The sequence below is a fragment of the Daphnia magna genome, linkage group LG10 (genome assembly GCF_020631705.1).
Source record: "Daphnia magna isolate NIES linkage group LG10, ASM2063170v1.1, whole genome shotgun sequence".
Classification (NCBI taxonomy): Eukaryota; Metazoa; Arthropoda; class Branchiopoda; order Diplostraca; family Daphniidae; genus Daphnia; species Daphnia magna.
This window is the reverse complement of record NC_059191.1, coordinates 6,780,240-6,798,127: the sequence shown is the minus strand read 5'-3', so window position 1 is coordinate 6,798,127 and position 17,888 is coordinate 6,780,240. Positions and strand designations below refer to the sequence as shown.

Sequence of the window (17,888 nt, the reverse complement as noted above, 5' to 3'; positions counted from 1 at the left end):
GCAACGGCAAATAGATGTCAGACGCTTCCAGAGTGTCAACAGTTTTGCAACGTTGAAATTTTGACTCGCGATCGCTGCTCACAACGATGGGGTCTGAAATATATAATACGAGAAATGTTTATTTAAGATGTATGGCAGCTATATATCTTTCTGCCTTCACCTCATTCTATGTGCAAATACGAGGTTGTTCAAATGTAATCAACTTTTCACGAATTTTTTAACGATGTAACAGAATTCATTCTCATTCATTTTCAGGGTTATATGGGCCCAATGGTATCCTTCCATCACATGCCACTTTAGGTATTCAAGACAAAAGGCATTTCTTTGATAAATTTTGGGAGAATCCAACATTGCTACATCTAGCTCCAGTGTTTGGGTTAACTGTTTCCTATTGCATGGAACTGTTTGCTCTGACTGGAATCCTCTTATCATTTCTTGGGTAAAATTTAAATCTGTTTCTGGATTAGAAGTTTAGATCTGAGAGACACCATGTAATTTTTACCATTACATGTAGGCTAGTTTATCAAAAGATCTGCAATTTGTTCATCTTTTTTACACTATGGCTCTTATACCTCTCGCTGTACAAAGTGGGCCAAACATTTCTCCATTTCCAGTGGGATATTATGTTACTAGAAAGTGGATTCATAACTATTGTTGTGGCTCCAATCCTTTTCTCAGAGAAAAGAAAAACCACACCAAGAGACCAGTTGTGCTTTTGGCTTGTGAAATGGTTACTTTTTCGACTCATGTTTGCTTCTGGAGTTGTAAAACTTACCAGTAAATGCCCAACATGGTGGAACTTGTCAGGTATTCATTTTTTCTTTGTTTCACTTAAGTGCTGTAGCACTTAAATATATTGTTAAAGCTAATTATTCATTTCTTTAATAGCCTTGACAGTTCATTATGAATCTCAATGCATTCCAGCTCCGTTGGCATGGTATTTACATCAGTCTCCGGTTTGGTTCCATAAACTCTCAGTGGTGGCAACGTACGTGATTGAAATTGCGCTGCCTTTTTTGTTTTTTGCACCGTTTCGGAAATTGCGACTTTTTTCGTGCTATGGACAGGTTGAATTGAGTATTGCGTGAGAATTCAAATGTATTCCCTTTCCATAAAATTATTTCTTTCAGATGCTGCTTCAGGTCATGATAATCGCGAGTGGAAATTACAATTTCTTCAATCTCCTTACTATTACATTTTGTTTTTCGCTGATGGACGATCGTCATCTTTTTGGACTACAAAACAACAAGAAGGCGTCAGCGATGGAAAATACAGTCACTGGAATTACCCTTGGATTACTGATTTATTTTACGGTTCTTTGGTTTGGGATTGATTTAGGAAAGGAAGTCCCAGTCCATTCTGAAATACGTACGTACAATGTCAATATGTTTAGTTTTCTTCAAGTTACATAATTTTTCTCTTCATTATTAACAGAATTTTCTGCAAAAGATTTTGAAAGGGCCCTTAAATTAGCAGTAGCAACATCAATTGCCATTGGTGCTATATCTTTCTTCTTCACGGCTTGCACATCCCTATATGATCTCGTTTTCAGATCACGATCATCCTTGTTTGAATATATTCTGAATGTTATTCAGTATGTCACGTATTTCACCGTGGCATGTTTCCTGTTTGGAATCAGCTTGGTATAGTTTCTTTGGGAAAATATGTGTACCGTCGAAGAAAGACCTTCTTAATCTTGTTCCATATGTTTCTTAAGGTTCCGTTTTCGACGCTTGATCCTGCGACGCGTACGTCACTTCCCGTTTTCCTTAATCGTTGGCATGGGCAGTTTGATCAGTTTCATTTAACTAGTAAGAAGTCATGACATAATTATTTAAATTATATTGTGCTCACATGCGTATTGTGTTCTAGGTTCCTACGGTCTCTTTCGATCCATGACTGGTGTAAATGGTCGACCAGAGGTGATATTAGAAGGAGCAACTGAACTACAGGGCCCATATAACGAAATTTCATTTAAATATAAACCTGGGCAAATTGAAAGACCATGCCCGTTCATTGGTAAGCACAGTGATGCTTAAATATCGCCTAAATTCTGAAATCTAAATTCCGCATATCTTTGTTTTTCCCAGTACCTTATCAACCTCGACTAGATTGGCAAATGTATTTTCATTCTCCTGATTCTTTTGTTCCATTCGTACGGTAAGTGAAATCAAATGTATTTAATACAGGTGGTTTGCAGCATTGGGAACCTATCATCACAATCCCTGGTTAGTATCATTGACCTACCGAATTTTGACCAACGAGTCGGATGTCATTAATCTACTCGATTCCAATATATACAACGAGTTTGAAGAAGATTGGCCTCCAAAATATATCAAAGGAAGTTTATATACCTATAAATATACCTCTTCATCAGACCACAGGTACACCTGATTTAAACATTTTAAACAGGAAAACTCATTTTCAAAATATTCCTGGCAGTGTCACAGACAATTCGTGGAAACGAACAAGGGTTTCTGACTATCTTCCCATTTTCTCATCTGATCACGAACCATTGATTAAATACCTGGAGAACCAAAGAATACTTGGCCAACCTGATATTACATTGACAAATACTTTATTGGCATCATTTCTCGACAAAGTTTGGGTAATTTGTAGTGCAACAGAACCCCATATCTTCATTTGGGCATTGTTGGTTTCAGCTTTTGTTGTTACTCGCTTATCATAAAAACAGATGGTCCACTATTATCTCTTAAAATTTAAAAATGTATGTGTAAGTGTAATACACATTGCTTGCTTAAACAGAGCGCCAAAGCACTTTCGGCATTGAAAAGCGCGGTAAAATCAAGCGTACCAATAAGCAGATGTGTGTTTCGGTATACCCGCACAACGTGTGTGTTTAGGTATGGATCACGATCGGCTGGCATAAAAAGAAAAGAAAAAAAAAATTGTTCATCACGGCACGCACAACACATAGACATAGAAACACAGTCGGCCATGACTGTATGACAGGTGTAATAAGCTCTTGAATGCTTATGTACTTTATTTGTAGTGTTTATTCTTAAACTCTCGCCAGCATTATCTATTTGAACTATCAAAGTGCCGTTTGACGTCCAAGCCACATTGTAATATCTAAAAAGAGCAGTCCCAAACAAACCGGTAGTTGGATGAAACTTGGTCGATATTACTTCAAGAAGATATTAGAGGTTTTGTTAAAGAGTGACTTAGTTTACAGGAGGAACAAAAGTCTTTCCGTTTGAATTACACTTCGAGTTTCTACCATTGTCTCACTTCTTTTGGTAAGTATTGATTTTCTTGACATTTGCCTTCCAGTTGGTTTCTTGAACCATTCCTTACCATTTCCCTCCATGATGTGTGATGTTAGGGACATGGTGTAAAGATATTAAGCTGGACATCTTATGTCTTTCATATTTCTGTTTGTTTTGCTGCACTGCTTTCTGCCCATTAAATAGAAATGTGTGTAAGGTAAAACTTTTCGATGAAGATTTAGGAGTAAAACCCTTCATTTGCAGCCATGTTGTCTGTTTTGCATACTTAATATAGTCCTGCATCAATTCAAAGATCTCAATGAAAGTTAGTTCCTTCAGTTTTTAACTTTCATATAATTGTGTCAGGGAAATGTGTGAATATTAAATTTGGACATTCAATGGTAGAGCAAAAAGGATTGCAAGTGATAAAAACAACATTTTTAAACTAAGTTTTCACAGTAGGACTGGCCAAACTTTTTTATGATTTCATTTTGGCTTATTTCCTCTATCTTGCCTTAATGCTTCAGTGACGTTAGGCCACACGTCATAGATATGATGGGCAAGTGTGTAAGGGGAGTTGGGAGGGTTAAAGAGAGAGAGGGGTGTACGTATGTCGATGCATTGCTGCTTTTCCTTTCTGGCCCCTTTGGCCGGTTGAATCGATTCTTTTTGGGCTTACAATAAATGAATTTAATCGTCCAACATCGCTTATGTTTTAACCCATCATCGTGTCGAATTACATTGTAATACCTGTGTATGGATTGGTTTGTTCCCATTTATCAGCCTTCAAACTGAATGGTTTTTTTAACCCCTTCAGTTTTTTCAATATTATACCTTATGCTTTTTCGTTGTGTATGTTTTCATTTTGATCTTCAGGTTTTGTGACCCTGTAATGGTTACATACATTAGGATATTAGGTAATAATAGGACTCTTGAAAGGATAGACGTGACTTTTTGCAGCAAATTCGGATAGTACAACTCAAAACGATCGATGCCCATTTTTCTCTCCGACAGTATACTTCGATCCAAGCGCATATCAAAGCACGCTCGCCTTCCACAATGAACGTATAATCCGTGTATTTACGACCGGTCACATCAGAGTCTGGCCCGTGACTATTCGTGGGGGTAGCGGCGGCGCTGGGGATGCGAATGAAATGGTGCTTGTTTTGTCGTGCATCAACCGACGCGTCCTCCATCTCTTTAGCCGGTGAAAGAGATACACCCACGCGACAGCTGGGAATCCGTCAAGCGGAGGCACGAGCGAGGGTTTCTTTACTGCTAACTCGTGTTGTTTTTGTTCGCTAGCAAATGTCGTGAGTCAAGTCACGCGGCATCAAAATAATCCGCCCTCTGCACCTATTGTAGCGTAGTGTTGTCATCTCTATGTAGAATTCTTGTTTCTAGTGACGGAATGGCTAGGAAGGTTCAAGTTTCACCATCTGTGTTGTCACTTTTCACGATCGGCGTTATTGAATTCCCTTGTTAGCCACAGGTCGATAAAAGAGAGGCGGCATCTTCGTCACATCTCGCACTCAAGTACTCCGGTGGGAAATCACCAGGATTCGTGGACTCAAATGGCGTCCCGATTAGCCAATCAGTTCTATACGGTCGAGGTTGGTGATACCAAGTTCACAATCCTACGGAGATATCAGAGTCTAAAAGCCATCGGATCTGGAGCCCAGGGAATCGTTTGGTATTATTTTTCAAGTTTTTCTTTCATTAACCACATCATTGGAGTTTCTAACCGAATGCCAAAAAATCGTGTTGACAGTGCCGCTTGGGACACAGTTACAGGACAGAACATTGCCATCAAGAAACTGAGTAGACCATTTCAAAATGTCACTCATGCTAAACGAGCCTATCGCGAATTCAAACTCATGAAAATGGTTAATCACAAAAATGTATGCTGTATTTTATTCTCAGTGTGGTCGATTATTTTGTATCGTATATTCGTTTCTTTTTTTTACCTGCATCAACAGATCATAGGTTTGCTCAATGCCTTTACACCGCAAAAGTCTATTAGTGAATTTTCCGATGTTTATCTGGTTATGGAGTTGATGGATGCCAATCTTTGCCAGGTTATTTTATTTATTTTTATTTTTTTATTATATCACGACCAACTCACTGATCAATCCGGTTTAACAGGTTATACAAATGGATTTGGATCATGAGAGAATGTCATACCTGCTTTATCAGATGCTTTGTGGCATTAAACATCTCCATCTAGCTGGAATAATTCACCGAGTAGGAATACGTTTATTTATTGTGAATTAATTGGACATAATTTGATTATTCAACCATACTTATTTTTCTAGGATTTAAAACCCAGCAATATTGTAGTAAAGTCGGACTGCACGTTAAAAATTCTAGACTTTGGACTAGCCAGAACAGCAGGAACCAATTTTATGATGACCCCCTATGTCGTCACACGATATTATCGCGCACCAGAAGTATGTGTTCATTGATTTTGGCCCGGTTTCAACCCACAGCTCACGGTTTTTTGTTCTTTTATTTACTTCTTTTAGGTGATTCTCGGTATGGGTTACAAAGAAAATGTTGATTTGTGGTCTGTTGGCTGCATCATGGGTGAAATGATCCGTGGCTATGTTCTTTTTCCTGGCACTGATCATATTGACCAATGGAACAAGATCATCGGTACATTTTTTTTATCGACTTAGTATTTGAAAAAATGATAAACTTTAACCTGAATTTGTGAATTTTCTAATTTTGCAGAACAACTGGGAACTCCTAGTGTTGAATTCATGAAACGCTTACAGCCTACTGTCCGCAGCTACGTCGAAAACAGGCCAAAATATCCAGGCTACGCCTTCGAAAAGCTTTTCCCTGACGGACTTTTCCCTGCAGAGTCATCGGAACATAGTAGATTAAAAGGTATTTCAGCAATGCTGTTTGCGTAAACAATGCACGATTAGTTTTTATCTCGTCCTATTTTCTTGGAATTTTTAGCTAGCCAAGCTCGTGATCTCCTGTGTAAGATGCTGGTGGTCGACCCCGAGAAACGCATTTCGGTCGATGAGGCCTTATTGCATCCATACATTAGCGTCTGGTACGAGGATGGCGAAGTCAACGCAGTAAGTTTAATTATATATTACTGTCGTCTTAAGAGACTTTAGACGCTGTATAACTAAATATTAACTGAAAATGTTATTAGCCTGCTCCTGGTCCCTACGATCACTCGGTGGATGATCGTGAGCACACTGTTGATCAGTGGAAAGAGCTGATCTACAAGGAAGTCATGGAGTACGAAGCCGCCCATTCCACCCCAACTTATGCACCTAATATTCGTCAGGTAGAATTGCAAACGCATTTAAATCTTAGTCTGGATGTCCTAAAGATATTTCTTTGTTCAAATAACTTCAATAGGTTACTCATACGGATGAAACTGATGGCAGTTCAGAGCGGGATCGCAATTCTGGAACAGCAGCCAAACGGTAGAAGCAACGTCTGTTGCGTTCATAATCCTATTTCTCCATTTCTATTCAACTTCTACACACATAATCCTCCTCTGCCACTCGCGTACTCCATGATTTCATCCCAGTTGCCCTGCCATCCTAAAAAAAAAAAAAACACCGTCACTGCAAAAAGTGATGATGTGTTTACAGAAGTAAAACAGTAATGTGGGTCGTATTTTCTTAATGGGGCGTTAGAGAGTGGCATAACAAGCCAATGGGAAAGCCAGTAATCCACATAACACACGAAATTAGTTGAAGCAGGGAAAAACGAATTGAACTTTTCATGAGCAAAAAGAGGAATCCAATTTGTAACACTTAGGATCGGAGTTGTATTTACATTCTTCGTATCATTGGAGATCCTGTAGCTGCGCATAATCTATGCAAGAAGATCTTTGTTGTCAGACCGATTGCTTCCGGTGTGGGTTTTTTCTCTGTCCTTTCTGGTGGTGTGCAATAAAAGTCAAAAGATGTGGGTAGAAAGAACCGCTGCACCAGGCCCATAGTCAAGTACATTTGTAAACCTCGTTCACCCAAAACGTGAGTGAGCTTCTCTTATTCCCATTTCTTCTTTTTTTCTGTCTTATTTTCTTTAAACTGCGTTATTTTTCTCAACACTGCTCTTTATCTTCTTTTTATCTTTCTATATCACGTGCAATAGTGTTGTTTGATGACCCCACTCTTGCTTTCCTCTAATTATACAATTGTGAATCGTGTCGTAGTCAGCGAGTGAGGATCCTTGGCGACCACTTTCTGCACTTTTGTTCCATTCCCCCACTCATCGTCCCTTCTCCTCCCCAACCTCCATATACATTTTTAAATTAAAAGGAAAATCGCATTTTCCTCTCGATTTGTTTCGGTTTGGCCGTCTTTAAATCTACTCCGCGTTTCATGAAAAGCTCGATGAAAACAAAACGGTGAACATTCCACATCCCGATGGTAATCATCTTTTTGAGAGTGAATAAATAAGTAAAACCGCGACCTCAACTTAAAAAAAAAAAAAAAAAAAAATATGAAATAGTAAAAAGGGGACATAGCGCGAGCAGCCGTATTATGTATTAATTTATTTTTTATTATTATTTACCTTTTTTGTTTGTGGTATGTCATCGAGGTCTCATAAGACGCCCAGCTATCCGTCGGTTACACTTGTTTAAGTATTGTTCATTTTGCTTGTTTTTGAGTAAAGATGTGAGAAACGCTTCCCCATATATTTAAGATTTCGATGGAAATACCAGTCTAATAAATGATGCGATGAAACAAGCGTGTTTGTTTATTTTTTTTTCTCCGTTGATACAGCGTAATGACCAATATTATAATTCCATTCTATATTATAATTCTATTATTCAGCGTTAGCAAATATGCGTATCAAGTCATTTGGGGTCGCAGGGAGTTTGGATATGGGGCACTTGCTGTTCTCTTTTAGATATGGTAAAATACACCGGTAGCAAAACACATATCTGTGATTGGAAAAAAGAATCAGTTTTGAGTATAAAGTAGTAATATATGCAAATAGCTGAATAATACCCTGACACCCGCAGGACGCATTCGTTCTTCCATTGCTGTTGACACAGCGGACAAGCACCCGTCCTAGGTTTGGAGTTTTGGTTCTGTACAACGGAATGTGGTGGAGGTGGAATGGGTAAAGAAAGCATACTCTTGGCTTGTGATGACTGATTAGTAAACCACCATTCAAGAAATTGAATAAAGAAGGCACTCATTTCAATGATTTTAGTGAGAGAAATTCCTGGACTGCTGTTTTCACCACCATGTTTTAGTTTCACTCCTAACAGATGCAAAACAGGAGAATGGGTAACAGATTTTCCCCAAGTATAGAGCATCCAGTTTATCAAAACTATTAAATCATAGATGAACCGAATGCTAGAAAAGCTCATCACAGGATGTTGCTGAGTAGATGGTTGCCTTTTAGAGAAATATGCATCTAATTTCAACAAAGCATATGGAAGAACTGAAAGACTGATGAGTGAACAAAGTTTTGCCTTCCCATTCAATCTGCAATCATTTTTTGTGACTCTTTCTAGTCCATAAAAGTTTTCAGCAAATGAAGCACCTATTAAAAAAAGGTTTGATATAATTTCATGGTTGCACTAAAGCAGAAAATTGTATACCATGGTTTCGTAGATAATAGCTCTGAAGTAAGCAGTCAAATACTAATTGGATTTCATTTGCCCAACGAAATGTTACACCCAAAGTTTCTGGATAATGATTTGCACATACCTATAAAAAAAAATGTTCTTTTTCATTTTTAGAATTGTCTAAGTTTGGGTATGGATATAACAAGGAAAAAGCTACCCTAAAGAAGAATTTTATGGTTCCGCGAAGTGCTTGATTAAGTCCTTCTTGAGCAACTAGTTCAAAAATCGATGGCCTGCTCGAATCTAAAAGTAGTTGACTCAAGTGTGCTCCTCTTTCAGCCATAATGATCATACAACTGAACCAGAATGATTAAAAAAAAAATTCCATCATCTCATCGCTCGCACTGTTAGCCAAAATAACGAAATACTAGCAGACAACCTTTCATTGTTCCAAAACAAGTTAAATTTGGCTAGGTTAATGTGCGGACGCGGATTGCGGAATGGGTAAACTGCGGACTTTCAGAGACCTTCTTCTTTTTCTTCACGTTTTCCTATTTTAGGCTTGTGTTCATCGCTAGATGGCGTTCGGCTTGAAAAAAACTTGTCCCAGGGTGTCCCTAAAACGCGAAACGAACAGGAACAGGCGAAAAGCGAATAAAACGCGAAACGCCGTGCCAATCAAGATGGTTTATTTCGCGGTTAAGCCGCTGAATGGTGTTTCATTCCCATGCTAAAGTGCGAAACAACGTTGCGAAACAGAAGGCTGCTGGATGGCTGGCGAAAGCGCGAAATGTTAATATTTCAATAAATAAAAAAAGAAAATTTTAACAGGAATCGCAGGTAATTTAAAGTCAAACATATTTGCTTTTACCAACGTGTTGAAAGTTAATTTTGGGCAAGGCTTTTACATTTCTGACAGAGTCAAACAGTCTCATGAGTTTTTTCAGGCCAAATTTAACATTCTATGGAACCATTCAAGGCACTCAGAGGTCAGAGCACTGGAGAACATCCCAGTTAGCCCACGGCTTTACATTTTTTGGTCTAAACTCAATTTAATTCAATCAATTAATTTAATTTACTTCAATCAGATTCTAAACATATTGTTTTATTTAAAATGCTAGTTTTTTATTCCCCATCGTGTTTAGTTTCCTATTAACCAATACAAGTTAACAATTCGTCGCAAATTTGTTCAAGTAAATGCCAACAAATTAAAAAAGGACTGGAAAGAACCATAGATTTTAAAAATGAGTTTTTGTTGGCGTAGAGCTTACAATGCTTATCGGGGTTACATGTTCTCAAAAAAGAATAGTACACGGTTCTTATTTCTCTAAATGAAATGCAAAATCCAATGGCATTTTAAATAAGGGTTTCGCAAAATCGTTTCGCTATTTAGGTTGCCTTTAGGCGATATTTGAGTGTTTCGCAGCCCATTGCCTGGGGGCTGTTTCGCACAGCGTTCCGCGTTTTAGTCGCTGTTCGTTTCGCGTTTCACTTTCACGTTTTAGGGATGCCCCTTGTCCCACGGCATGCGGTCATTGGACCCCCCAACAGTGGCCCCCGAGGGTACCACGACACCAGAAAGGGGGGGGGGGGCAGTGTCGTAGTACATACTACATACGACACCAGCCTCCCCCCCTCCCCTCAAATTAATTCAATCGAAGGGGCTGTCGCAGTGGCAGTCGACACCTAATGCCTAATGAATGACAGATCCTTTCATTCACTAAATCTTGGTGGTCAAGCAAGATGGTGTTGGGAACACACAGTGACCCAGAGTTGTTTACGTCTTGTGCACATTCTGTGTTGGCTTCTATTCACCCAAGTAATCCATAATCCCTTTTGTGTCTTCCCTAAGGGACGCGGTATATCGTGTACGCGTACCGTGTACCGTGTACTGGTATATCGTGGAAAACCATCGTGGAATGGCTTGCTCCGCCCTGAAAGGGGAGGGGCCTAACCAACGTTTTCCACGAAGTACGCCTAGCAGACGACTGTCGTTGGATGGTATATCGTGTACTGGCAGCGTGTACTTATATATAGTATTTGTATATAGTACTATACATACAAAACACAACGTTAATACACCGTTAATATGCTTTTATTGTATAATGTGTTATTGTTAATACATAAACCTTATTGAAGTGAATTTGTTTTTTAATCATGGAAAATATATAATAAAAATCAACGGGCTTCTTTATTACTGATTAATACATGCCACGTTTATCCCTAGACGACAAAAACATTTCAAAAATTCTAAATTTTGCCAATAGAGGGACACCTACAAACTTTTTAAAAAACTTTTTTGAAAATTAATTTTTACACACAAAAACTTAACAAAAACAAATAAATTTTAGTGCAAAACGATCGCGTTGACTAGAGCTTTCTAAATATATATAAATTTATACAAAAAAGTAATTTTCTGAAAAATAAATAAAATTTATACTGGCTTTCCTAGAAAGAAATTGTCCGCTAAGTCTATACCGGGCATAACCGACTTTCTTTGAAAAACAAATTCGGTCAAAAAGAAAATTTTTTGTACACATTACACATTCATTTATATATATTTCCAAAGTTCTAGTCCACGTGAGTCTTTAGCACTAAAACTCATTAGTTTTTGTTAAGATTTTAGATGTAAAAAAATTTTTTTTAGGTATTTTCGGTGTTATGGAAAATTTATTAAATTTAATTAATACATTTTAGGCCTTATGTTCGGCTACTTGGGTTTGTAAGAAATCATAAATTTTATGGTACGTTTATGCTGAACCATGGAGCCAGGTTTTGGAATATAGGTCGTAATTTATTTGGAACAATTACATCTAAAACCTTCGAAAAACAAAAATTGCCATAACGTGCCGGCACCCATCATTTCGGCCATTATTCAGTTTTCTTGTAGTAGCCGTCGGCTACTTGATCAAGAGGCATAGTCAATAAGCATCATCTAGTTGGAAAGCAATAAGTAAAAGTACAGGTGCAGCTTTTCTATAAGTAGCATCTAGATGTGCGCGGCCATGTTGATATTTTATATCTATATAAATAAATATTGACATGTATTATTTTAGTATATATAGTTATTTTAGTATATAGTTCTATATAGTAGTTCTATATAGTAGTTCTATATAGTAGTTCTATATATAGTAACTATAGTAGTTCTATATAGTAGTTCAATATATAGTACTATAAATACAATTAATTAATTAATTTTATATGACTTATGATTAGGATTAACTAACCTTTGAACTTTTACACACTGTTGACAGAGGTGGATTAGTGGCTTTGCATTTTCTATTTGGCCTGGAAGACATTGTACTTACTAAATTAAGGTATGTTAGAAAAATAATATAGAAATAAATTATGTACACATCTATCAAATTACCTTGTATATGAAGTCAATAAACAATTCACCACACGTGTCAAGTTTGAATTTTGATTCTTTGGGCCTGTTGTCTGCTGTGTATGTATACGTATAGTGGTACACGATCGCTTTCCACGATATACCGTGGAAATCGACCTATTCCACGATAATAGGCTCCTTCCCTTTGGGGGCGGAGCAAGCCATTCCACGATCGTTTTCCACGATATACCGGTACACGGTACACGGTACGCGTACACGATATACCGCGTCCCCTTCCCTAAAGCAAAGGATTCTATCAGCTGCTTGCTTCATTTGAATCCAGTTGACAGTTACATTTACTAGCTGTTCGAAGTTTTATGGGTGACTACTGTTTAGTATTAGTAACATTAAGCTTCATCTGATTTAAGTAAAAGAAATATTAAGGGAAAAACGACTCTTTGGAAACCAACATAAACATCATGGTATAGGAGTTATATATATGGTATATGGTATAACTCCTATACCATGATAAACATGTACCAATCCTTTACACACAAAACAACAACAAAAGAAGAGCTTGTTATGGTATGTTAGGAAATAAATATTGTAGAGTAAAATGAGAAGACTTTTACCTCTGCTTTTCCTCATAGGTGCTGTAATAGTATATTTGCAGAATTGCAAAATTGCTTGCCTGAAGAATGTACTCAGGATTGAAAAATGTTCACAGCAAAAACGTCTAGTTTCAATTCTAAACGTCAAATAAACAGATTTCCGGGCAAGCCGGTCATGAAGGAAATGGAAGAATATTCTCTGTATTACATGGCAAGAAGAATACATCCTTGACGTCACCTCTGTGCTGCAGAAAAATCAGCAAATCTACATCCTAATTTTCTGCTGTTCCGTCAGTCACTCAAATGCTTTCGACAACAGGACATCAGCAGCATTCTTCAATCAGACTGCTCCTGTTTGTTTTGAAGATGTATTGCTTGTCATGCCTGGTGAGAAATTTCACAGGGCTGTGTTGTAAATTTGTATCACCTTTACAAAGGTATAACAAAAATGGCATTTCTTTTTAAATATAGAATTACGTTGTTTCCCTACTTCATTGGACAGCAGACTTAGATCACATGTCGACTGTGAAAAAGATCATCTTTGTTACCGAAAATGGCTCTCTCCATTCGCGACACCAGACCTCCCCAGTGTGTCATTCTGATGCAGAGCTCCATAAATGAAGTTGAACGTTTTGAACCATCTCAGGCCAAAGCTGAAGTTCTAGTTCTGTTTTTTCTGCCTGTAAACCCATGATTTAAACTAATTGAAATGCAATTTATTGTGTTTTTTGCAGAGGTATTAGGAAAGTAGTCGCTTTTTGGCTAGAATTTCTACGCCATCAGATGCATCAATAGGAATGGTGTTCACTTCCTCGACGTCATTGCTCACGTAATTTAATAAATTGAGCTTCGAAAAACGTTATACTAATCTTCAATTTTTAATAGAAAACTTTTATGCATTGTTCTTATCTCGAAGTTATATCGACTTGAAAAGGCCAATCGGAAGAGAGTACTCTTTTCCTTGACATAAAGAACGGAAATTTAATGCATTAGCAAGTCATCCGCATCCAACCAGATCAAACGCTCGAGATATCCCGCCTCGTCCGGCAACTTACCATCCAGCAACGCATCCATCAACACTAATTGACTACATGCCGAATCGACGATTTCCATACAAGATGAATGTTAAAATCCAAGGAGATCTGGTGAGCAGGATGCAACGGACTATGTCATGTCAAACCATTAGCTGAATACAACGAATACCATCAGCATCAGCTCTCCAGAACGAGAGGTAAGGAAGGATTGCACGAATATTTATTGAATACATATTGATAGGCAATTGTTTATATATTGATTCATGTTTCGTTTCCTTTACATAGGTTAATAATCATACTGAATCAAAAGAGATACCTAGTTGAACGAGATTTTAGAATGATAACGACTGGAAGTGCAAGTGGAAATTTCAAAGAACGCTACCTGCACGTTAGATTTCATCGCTGATTCATTTCGAAGATAAAATAATTAATTTTTATAAATTGAAGTGCATATCTGGGCTCCCTTCTTTTCTGTGGTCCCGTTTCCCCTTGACTTGTGATAAGCCCGTAGGGGGTCATGCCCCTACTGTGATCAGCAGCAAAGGTTGTGAGTGCGCTGTCCGGAAAGGGGACGTGGGGGTCCTCAAGTTCTATGAGATCATTGGAGGGCGAAGAGGCTACCCACAAATCCGAATTAACGGTTAATCGCTCACGTAAAAACTTGTCCGAAACCTTCCATCCTCTTCCGGCTTCTCTTAGCCACGCCCCGGGTAATCTCCCCGGGGGTTCAAATTCAATTGAGGCAAATGTCTTAAACTACAGGTTATTACTTAAACAATACAAATTTGAAAAAATTTAATTTTCGAGTTGTTACTACATTTCATCCATTTTCTTTCATCTTATTTACATTTCAATTTCTTTACAGATTTCAATTCTATTTTCGTTTACTCCACACGGTTGAATATGCATTGATCTTTAACAAATTCATGATTGCTCTTTATGCGTAGGGATTGAACCCATCGAACCTACTTCATTTAGCTTATAAAGCCAATGTTTTACAAACTTAAGTATTCAATCATTCAACATGTATGGCTTGGGGATCGAACCCATTATCTTTAGCTTTTACAGCCAATGCTCTACCACTGAGCTACAATTAGTATTATAATTGTATCTACTGCTTTTGCAAATGGCTGTACCTACGTAAAAGTGTTGTTAAAAATCTCTTGATTTTTTTAACCGTTTTTAGTTCGTCTTGTGGTATTTCAAAATTTACACTGATTGATTGGGCTTTCCGTTGCATGTACAAGATCCATTGACTAATTTGTAACCACATCGCATTTTAACTCTGTCGGGAATCGAACCTCGACTTTCGGCTTACCAAACCGTTGCTCAACCATAGAGCCATGAGTTACAGGAACATTTTGACTGTATTTCTATATAATGTAGTTGCAACATGTAGACACTTAATATAATAGAAATTGCGTTGAGTGAAAATTGATGTCATAATTGTCAGTCATATAAACAGGCTACTGGTCATAAACAGCTGACAAGGTGAAACCCTACTACAAACAGCAATCTTTTTAAAGACTTCCTTTTCTAATACACAGACAACGATAGCAATACTGAACAGATAATATACATACCGAGAAAAGATTTGAAATTGTTAGAATAATACAGCTCATTTTTTACTTTTTGCAAATTGTCACGAAAATTATCCGGAAGTAGCCCAGATTTTAGGAAATACTGATCCCGTAACAAAACGAGTATGATTTTCGTGATCCTTATCAAATTTGGGGTTGGAATGACGTTTTTTTAGCCAAAAGTCGGATTTGACCAAAATTGCGATTTTTCATGAACGCGATTTGAGTTCAAGAAAATTTGCGATTTTTGACGATTTTCGGGTATTTTGAGCTGATACATGGAGTCGACCCCAAATTTGACGAGGATCACGAAAATGTGAATATTTTTTCTGACGGACCAACAAATAGGGAGTTATTTGGCATTTAAAACCGGAAGTTGAAATTCCGGTAATCTAAAAAATCAGTTTTGTTCTCCTTTAAATGGTTAACAAGACTTTGAAAGTTGTAAAAGTAAACTGTTGTTAATAAAATTTATGTGGTGTTTTAAAAGTTCTAAAAGTACAATTTCAGTTCTGACACCGAAATAGACTTATACCTGAACACCGACAATGCGAATAGGCAGTAGCGTGGAAACAAACTGGTTGCTACTAGACAGTTCTTCTAGAAGACTCTTCTTCCGACGTCGCGATTTCAATCCGATTGAGCAAGGCATGTTCCTTGGCTGTCATGTTAGCATAAATAACCATCAAACGAATCAGGACTTGCGTCTCACCGAAATCAGCTTCCATGAACAGTTTTTCGGCATAAATGATTCGAATTGACAAACCGGGACCAGGGAACGGGTGACGTTCCAGTAATTCTGCGGGCAGACCCAACTCGCGACCAAAGGCTCTTACTTCATCTTTATGGAAGTCTGTTGGGAAAAGTTGCGAAAAGCGTAAAGATATTACTGGAATGCCATAACGCAGGTAACACCTTAATGCAATTACCTTGAAGAGATTCTAATACACGGTCGTGAAGGCGTAACTGAAGAACCACTTCGGAATCGTCATAATGAATCTTTATGGCATCAGTGCTTGAAGAAGCCCTATGCGAGGCGAATTCAATAAAATCCGGTCTCATAGCATCTGTAATATTTTCATTTATGATGACATTGAATATTAGGCAATATAATACATGCAAAAAAGAGATGGTTGATACCTTGTCCGTGAAGTAGATTACCCCAAGTGAGATTTAAATTTTCGTTAGTCGTTCTATTTGCCACTTTGACAAACGTATCGCCAATAATTCGACGTTTTTCTTCCGAATTAACAGTCCGGCACAACGACAAAGTTTGGCGATCATGCACATTGGTGGAAGCACGTAGAAAGTCAAACTTGCAACAACCCAAAACAATTCGAAACATCAAATCTGATCGCTGGTATGAATAAGAAATGAGAAGCCACTGTCTGTAAAAAAAAAAACTCGGTCATAGAATTATAAACCGTAGAATTTGAGTTGTGACACGACGACGTATCAATTAATCTCGTATCAAATTTTTGCCAATCATAAGATTCTGAACGTTCCAGAAAAGTATCTCAAATCACACGAAGATTGAGCCCGAGTTGCTGTAAACTAGTGACGACCTGCTCGGATTCGTCTTAACGCAGGAAACCGTTATCTATATGGATTTCATGCACTCGCGACGAGTCGTCATCCTGTAGAAGTGCTTTATAGAGAAGGGCAGCACAAACGGCGGAATCGACTCCGCCGCTTTCCAGCATGAACACGATCTTATTACGTCCTACCGTACGCCGGACGTAATCGATATACTGCTGCTCGCGTTTCTCCAATGTGAAACCTCTTTGCAATCCACAGATGTCGAATAAGAAGTTATGCAACATTTTTCGTCCTGTAATTTTACACCTGTGTTTCGCACTAGATGGAAAGGAAACCAAAATACCGTTTTTAGTGATATCAACTTCAGGATGGAACTGGACTCCGCTAAGACGGCGTTCAGTATCAGCAATGGCGGAAATAATATGATGCGTAGATTTTGGGACGCAACGCAACCCTTCTGCAACCTTATCGACGCTTTAACCATGGGTCAGCAATACCATTTGCCAAGTCTCTAAACCTTTAAACAATGGGCACTCCGTTTCTCTTCTTTTATGGCATAATTTTTATTTCTGACATGTTAAATACTGCTGTGAAATAATTTGAATAATAAAAATTTGATTTAAAACAGAATTGGTTACCTAATTCCTTGTTGAGTAATTGCATGCATAATAGCATAACACATTCCCGGCACTGGAAGGCCGCAAGTAAAGATTGCTGGGCCTGTTCAAAAGTAATGCAAAATTCATTTTTGGCTCAACCATTTCATTAACTTGACCCTGAAGCCTGAACATATGTTTAGTTGTTTACACTTCCATGTTTTCAAAAGTTAAATGCAACAATAACATTAGGCAAAAAAGCCAACTAAAAAATTTGTGATTTATTTTTTATTTCTATGCTGTTTACCTCCTGAAATTCTAATAGCTTTGTGTCAACAGGATTCAAATGAAGCAAGCAGCTGATAGAATAATAGAATCCTTTGCTTTACGGAAGACACAAAAGTGAT

The 17,888-nt window shown here is 37.9% G+C and overlaps 4 protein-coding genes and 2 long non-coding RNA genes across 12 annotated transcripts; 3 read left to right on the top strand and 3 right to left on the bottom strand.

Annotated features, from left to right (window-relative positions):
* The first annotated feature begins 15 nt into the window (after positions 1-15).
* On the top strand, positions 16-2,767 carry LOC123477001 (lipase maturation factor 2-like). Of its 3 annotated transcripts, none has more exons than XM_045180093.1 (11): positions 16-183; positions 256-439; positions 515-807; positions 889-1,067; positions 1,131-1,368; positions 1,435-1,643; positions 1,718-1,811; positions 1,873-2,019; positions 2,091-2,121; positions 2,190-2,384; positions 2,443-2,767. In XM_045180093.1, the coding sequence occupies exons 1-11, from the start codon at positions 87-89 to the stop codon at positions 2,687-2,689; spliced, it is 1,914 nt and encodes a 637-aa protein (XP_045036028.1). In that variant the 5' UTR covers positions 16-86; the 3' UTR covers positions 2,690-2,767. The 3 variants fall into 3 exon arrangements, with proteins under 3 accessions (XP_045036028.1, XP_045036029.1, XP_045036030.1); XM_045180094.1 differs by having other exon boundaries at positions 233-439; XM_045180095.1 differs by having other exon boundaries at positions 16-194.
* Positions 2,768-2,916: 149 nt separating this feature from the next.
* Positions 2,917-7,961, top strand: LOC123477002 (stress-activated protein kinase JNK-like). 4 transcript variants are annotated; one of them, XM_045180098.1, is made up of 11 exons: positions 2,917-3,120; positions 3,190-3,260; positions 4,723-4,923; positions 5,002-5,308; positions 5,376-5,474; positions 5,546-5,680; positions 5,756-5,885; positions 5,964-6,122; positions 6,198-6,322; positions 6,403-6,540; positions 6,615-7,961. In XM_045180098.1, the coding sequence occupies exons 3-11, from the start codon at positions 4,805-4,807 to the stop codon at positions 6,684-6,686; spliced, it is 1,284 nt and encodes a 427-aa protein (XP_045036033.1). In that variant the 5' UTR covers positions 2,917-3,120; positions 3,190-3,260; positions 4,723-4,804; the 3' UTR covers positions 6,687-7,961. The 4 variants fall into 4 exon arrangements, with proteins under 4 accessions (XP_045036033.1, XP_045036032.1, XP_045036031.1 ...); XM_045180097.1 differs by having other exon boundaries at positions 4,717-4,923; XM_045180100.1 differs by having other exon boundaries at positions 2,919-3,260; positions 4,717-4,923; positions 5,002-5,131; positions 5,210-5,308.
* Positions 7,948-9,233, bottom strand: LOC116932963 (peroxisome assembly protein 12). The gene is made up of 4 exons (XM_032940860.2): positions 9,011-9,233; positions 8,827-8,935; positions 8,225-8,768; positions 7,948-8,157 (listed from the first exon to the last, which is right to left on the bottom strand). Exons 1-4 carry the CDS (start codon positions 9,143-9,145, stop codon positions 8,040-8,042), a joined length of 906 nt encoding a protein of 301 aa, XP_032796751.2. The 5' UTR covers positions 9,146-9,233; the 3' UTR covers positions 7,948-8,039.
* A 2,099-nt stretch (positions 9,234-11,332) lies between these two features.
* LOC123476869 lies at positions 11,333-12,100 on the bottom strand. The gene is made up of 2 exons (XR_006651876.1): positions 12,021-12,100; positions 11,333-11,815 (listed from the first exon to the last, which is right to left on the bottom strand). It is a non-coding gene; the product is annotated as an uncharacterized LOC123476869 (long non-coding RNA).
* A 315-nt stretch (positions 12,101-12,415) lies between these two features.
* LOC123476868 lies at positions 12,416-14,260 on the top strand. Of its 2 annotated transcripts, none has more exons than XR_006651875.1 (6): positions 12,416-12,706; positions 12,772-13,119; positions 13,204-13,390; positions 13,467-13,561; positions 13,618-13,963; positions 14,052-14,260. It is a non-coding gene; the product is annotated as an uncharacterized LOC123476868 (long non-coding RNA). The 2 variants fall into 2 exon arrangements; XR_006651874.1 differs by having other exon boundaries at positions 12,417-12,706; positions 13,204-13,396.
* A 1,542-nt stretch (positions 14,261-15,802) lies between these two features.
* LOC116932961 (GMP synthase [glutamine-hydrolyzing]) lies at positions 15,803-17,552 on the bottom strand. The gene is given in 8 exon segments (XM_045180556.1): positions 15,803-15,954; positions 15,956-16,199; positions 16,276-16,413; positions 16,487-16,648; positions 16,651-16,696; positions 16,873-17,177; positions 17,229-17,431; positions 17,524-17,552. Coding segments are annotated over 8 exon segments (1,206 nt in total). The 3' UTR covers positions 15,803-15,875.
* Between the last annotated feature and the right edge of the window lie 336 nt (positions 17,553-17,888).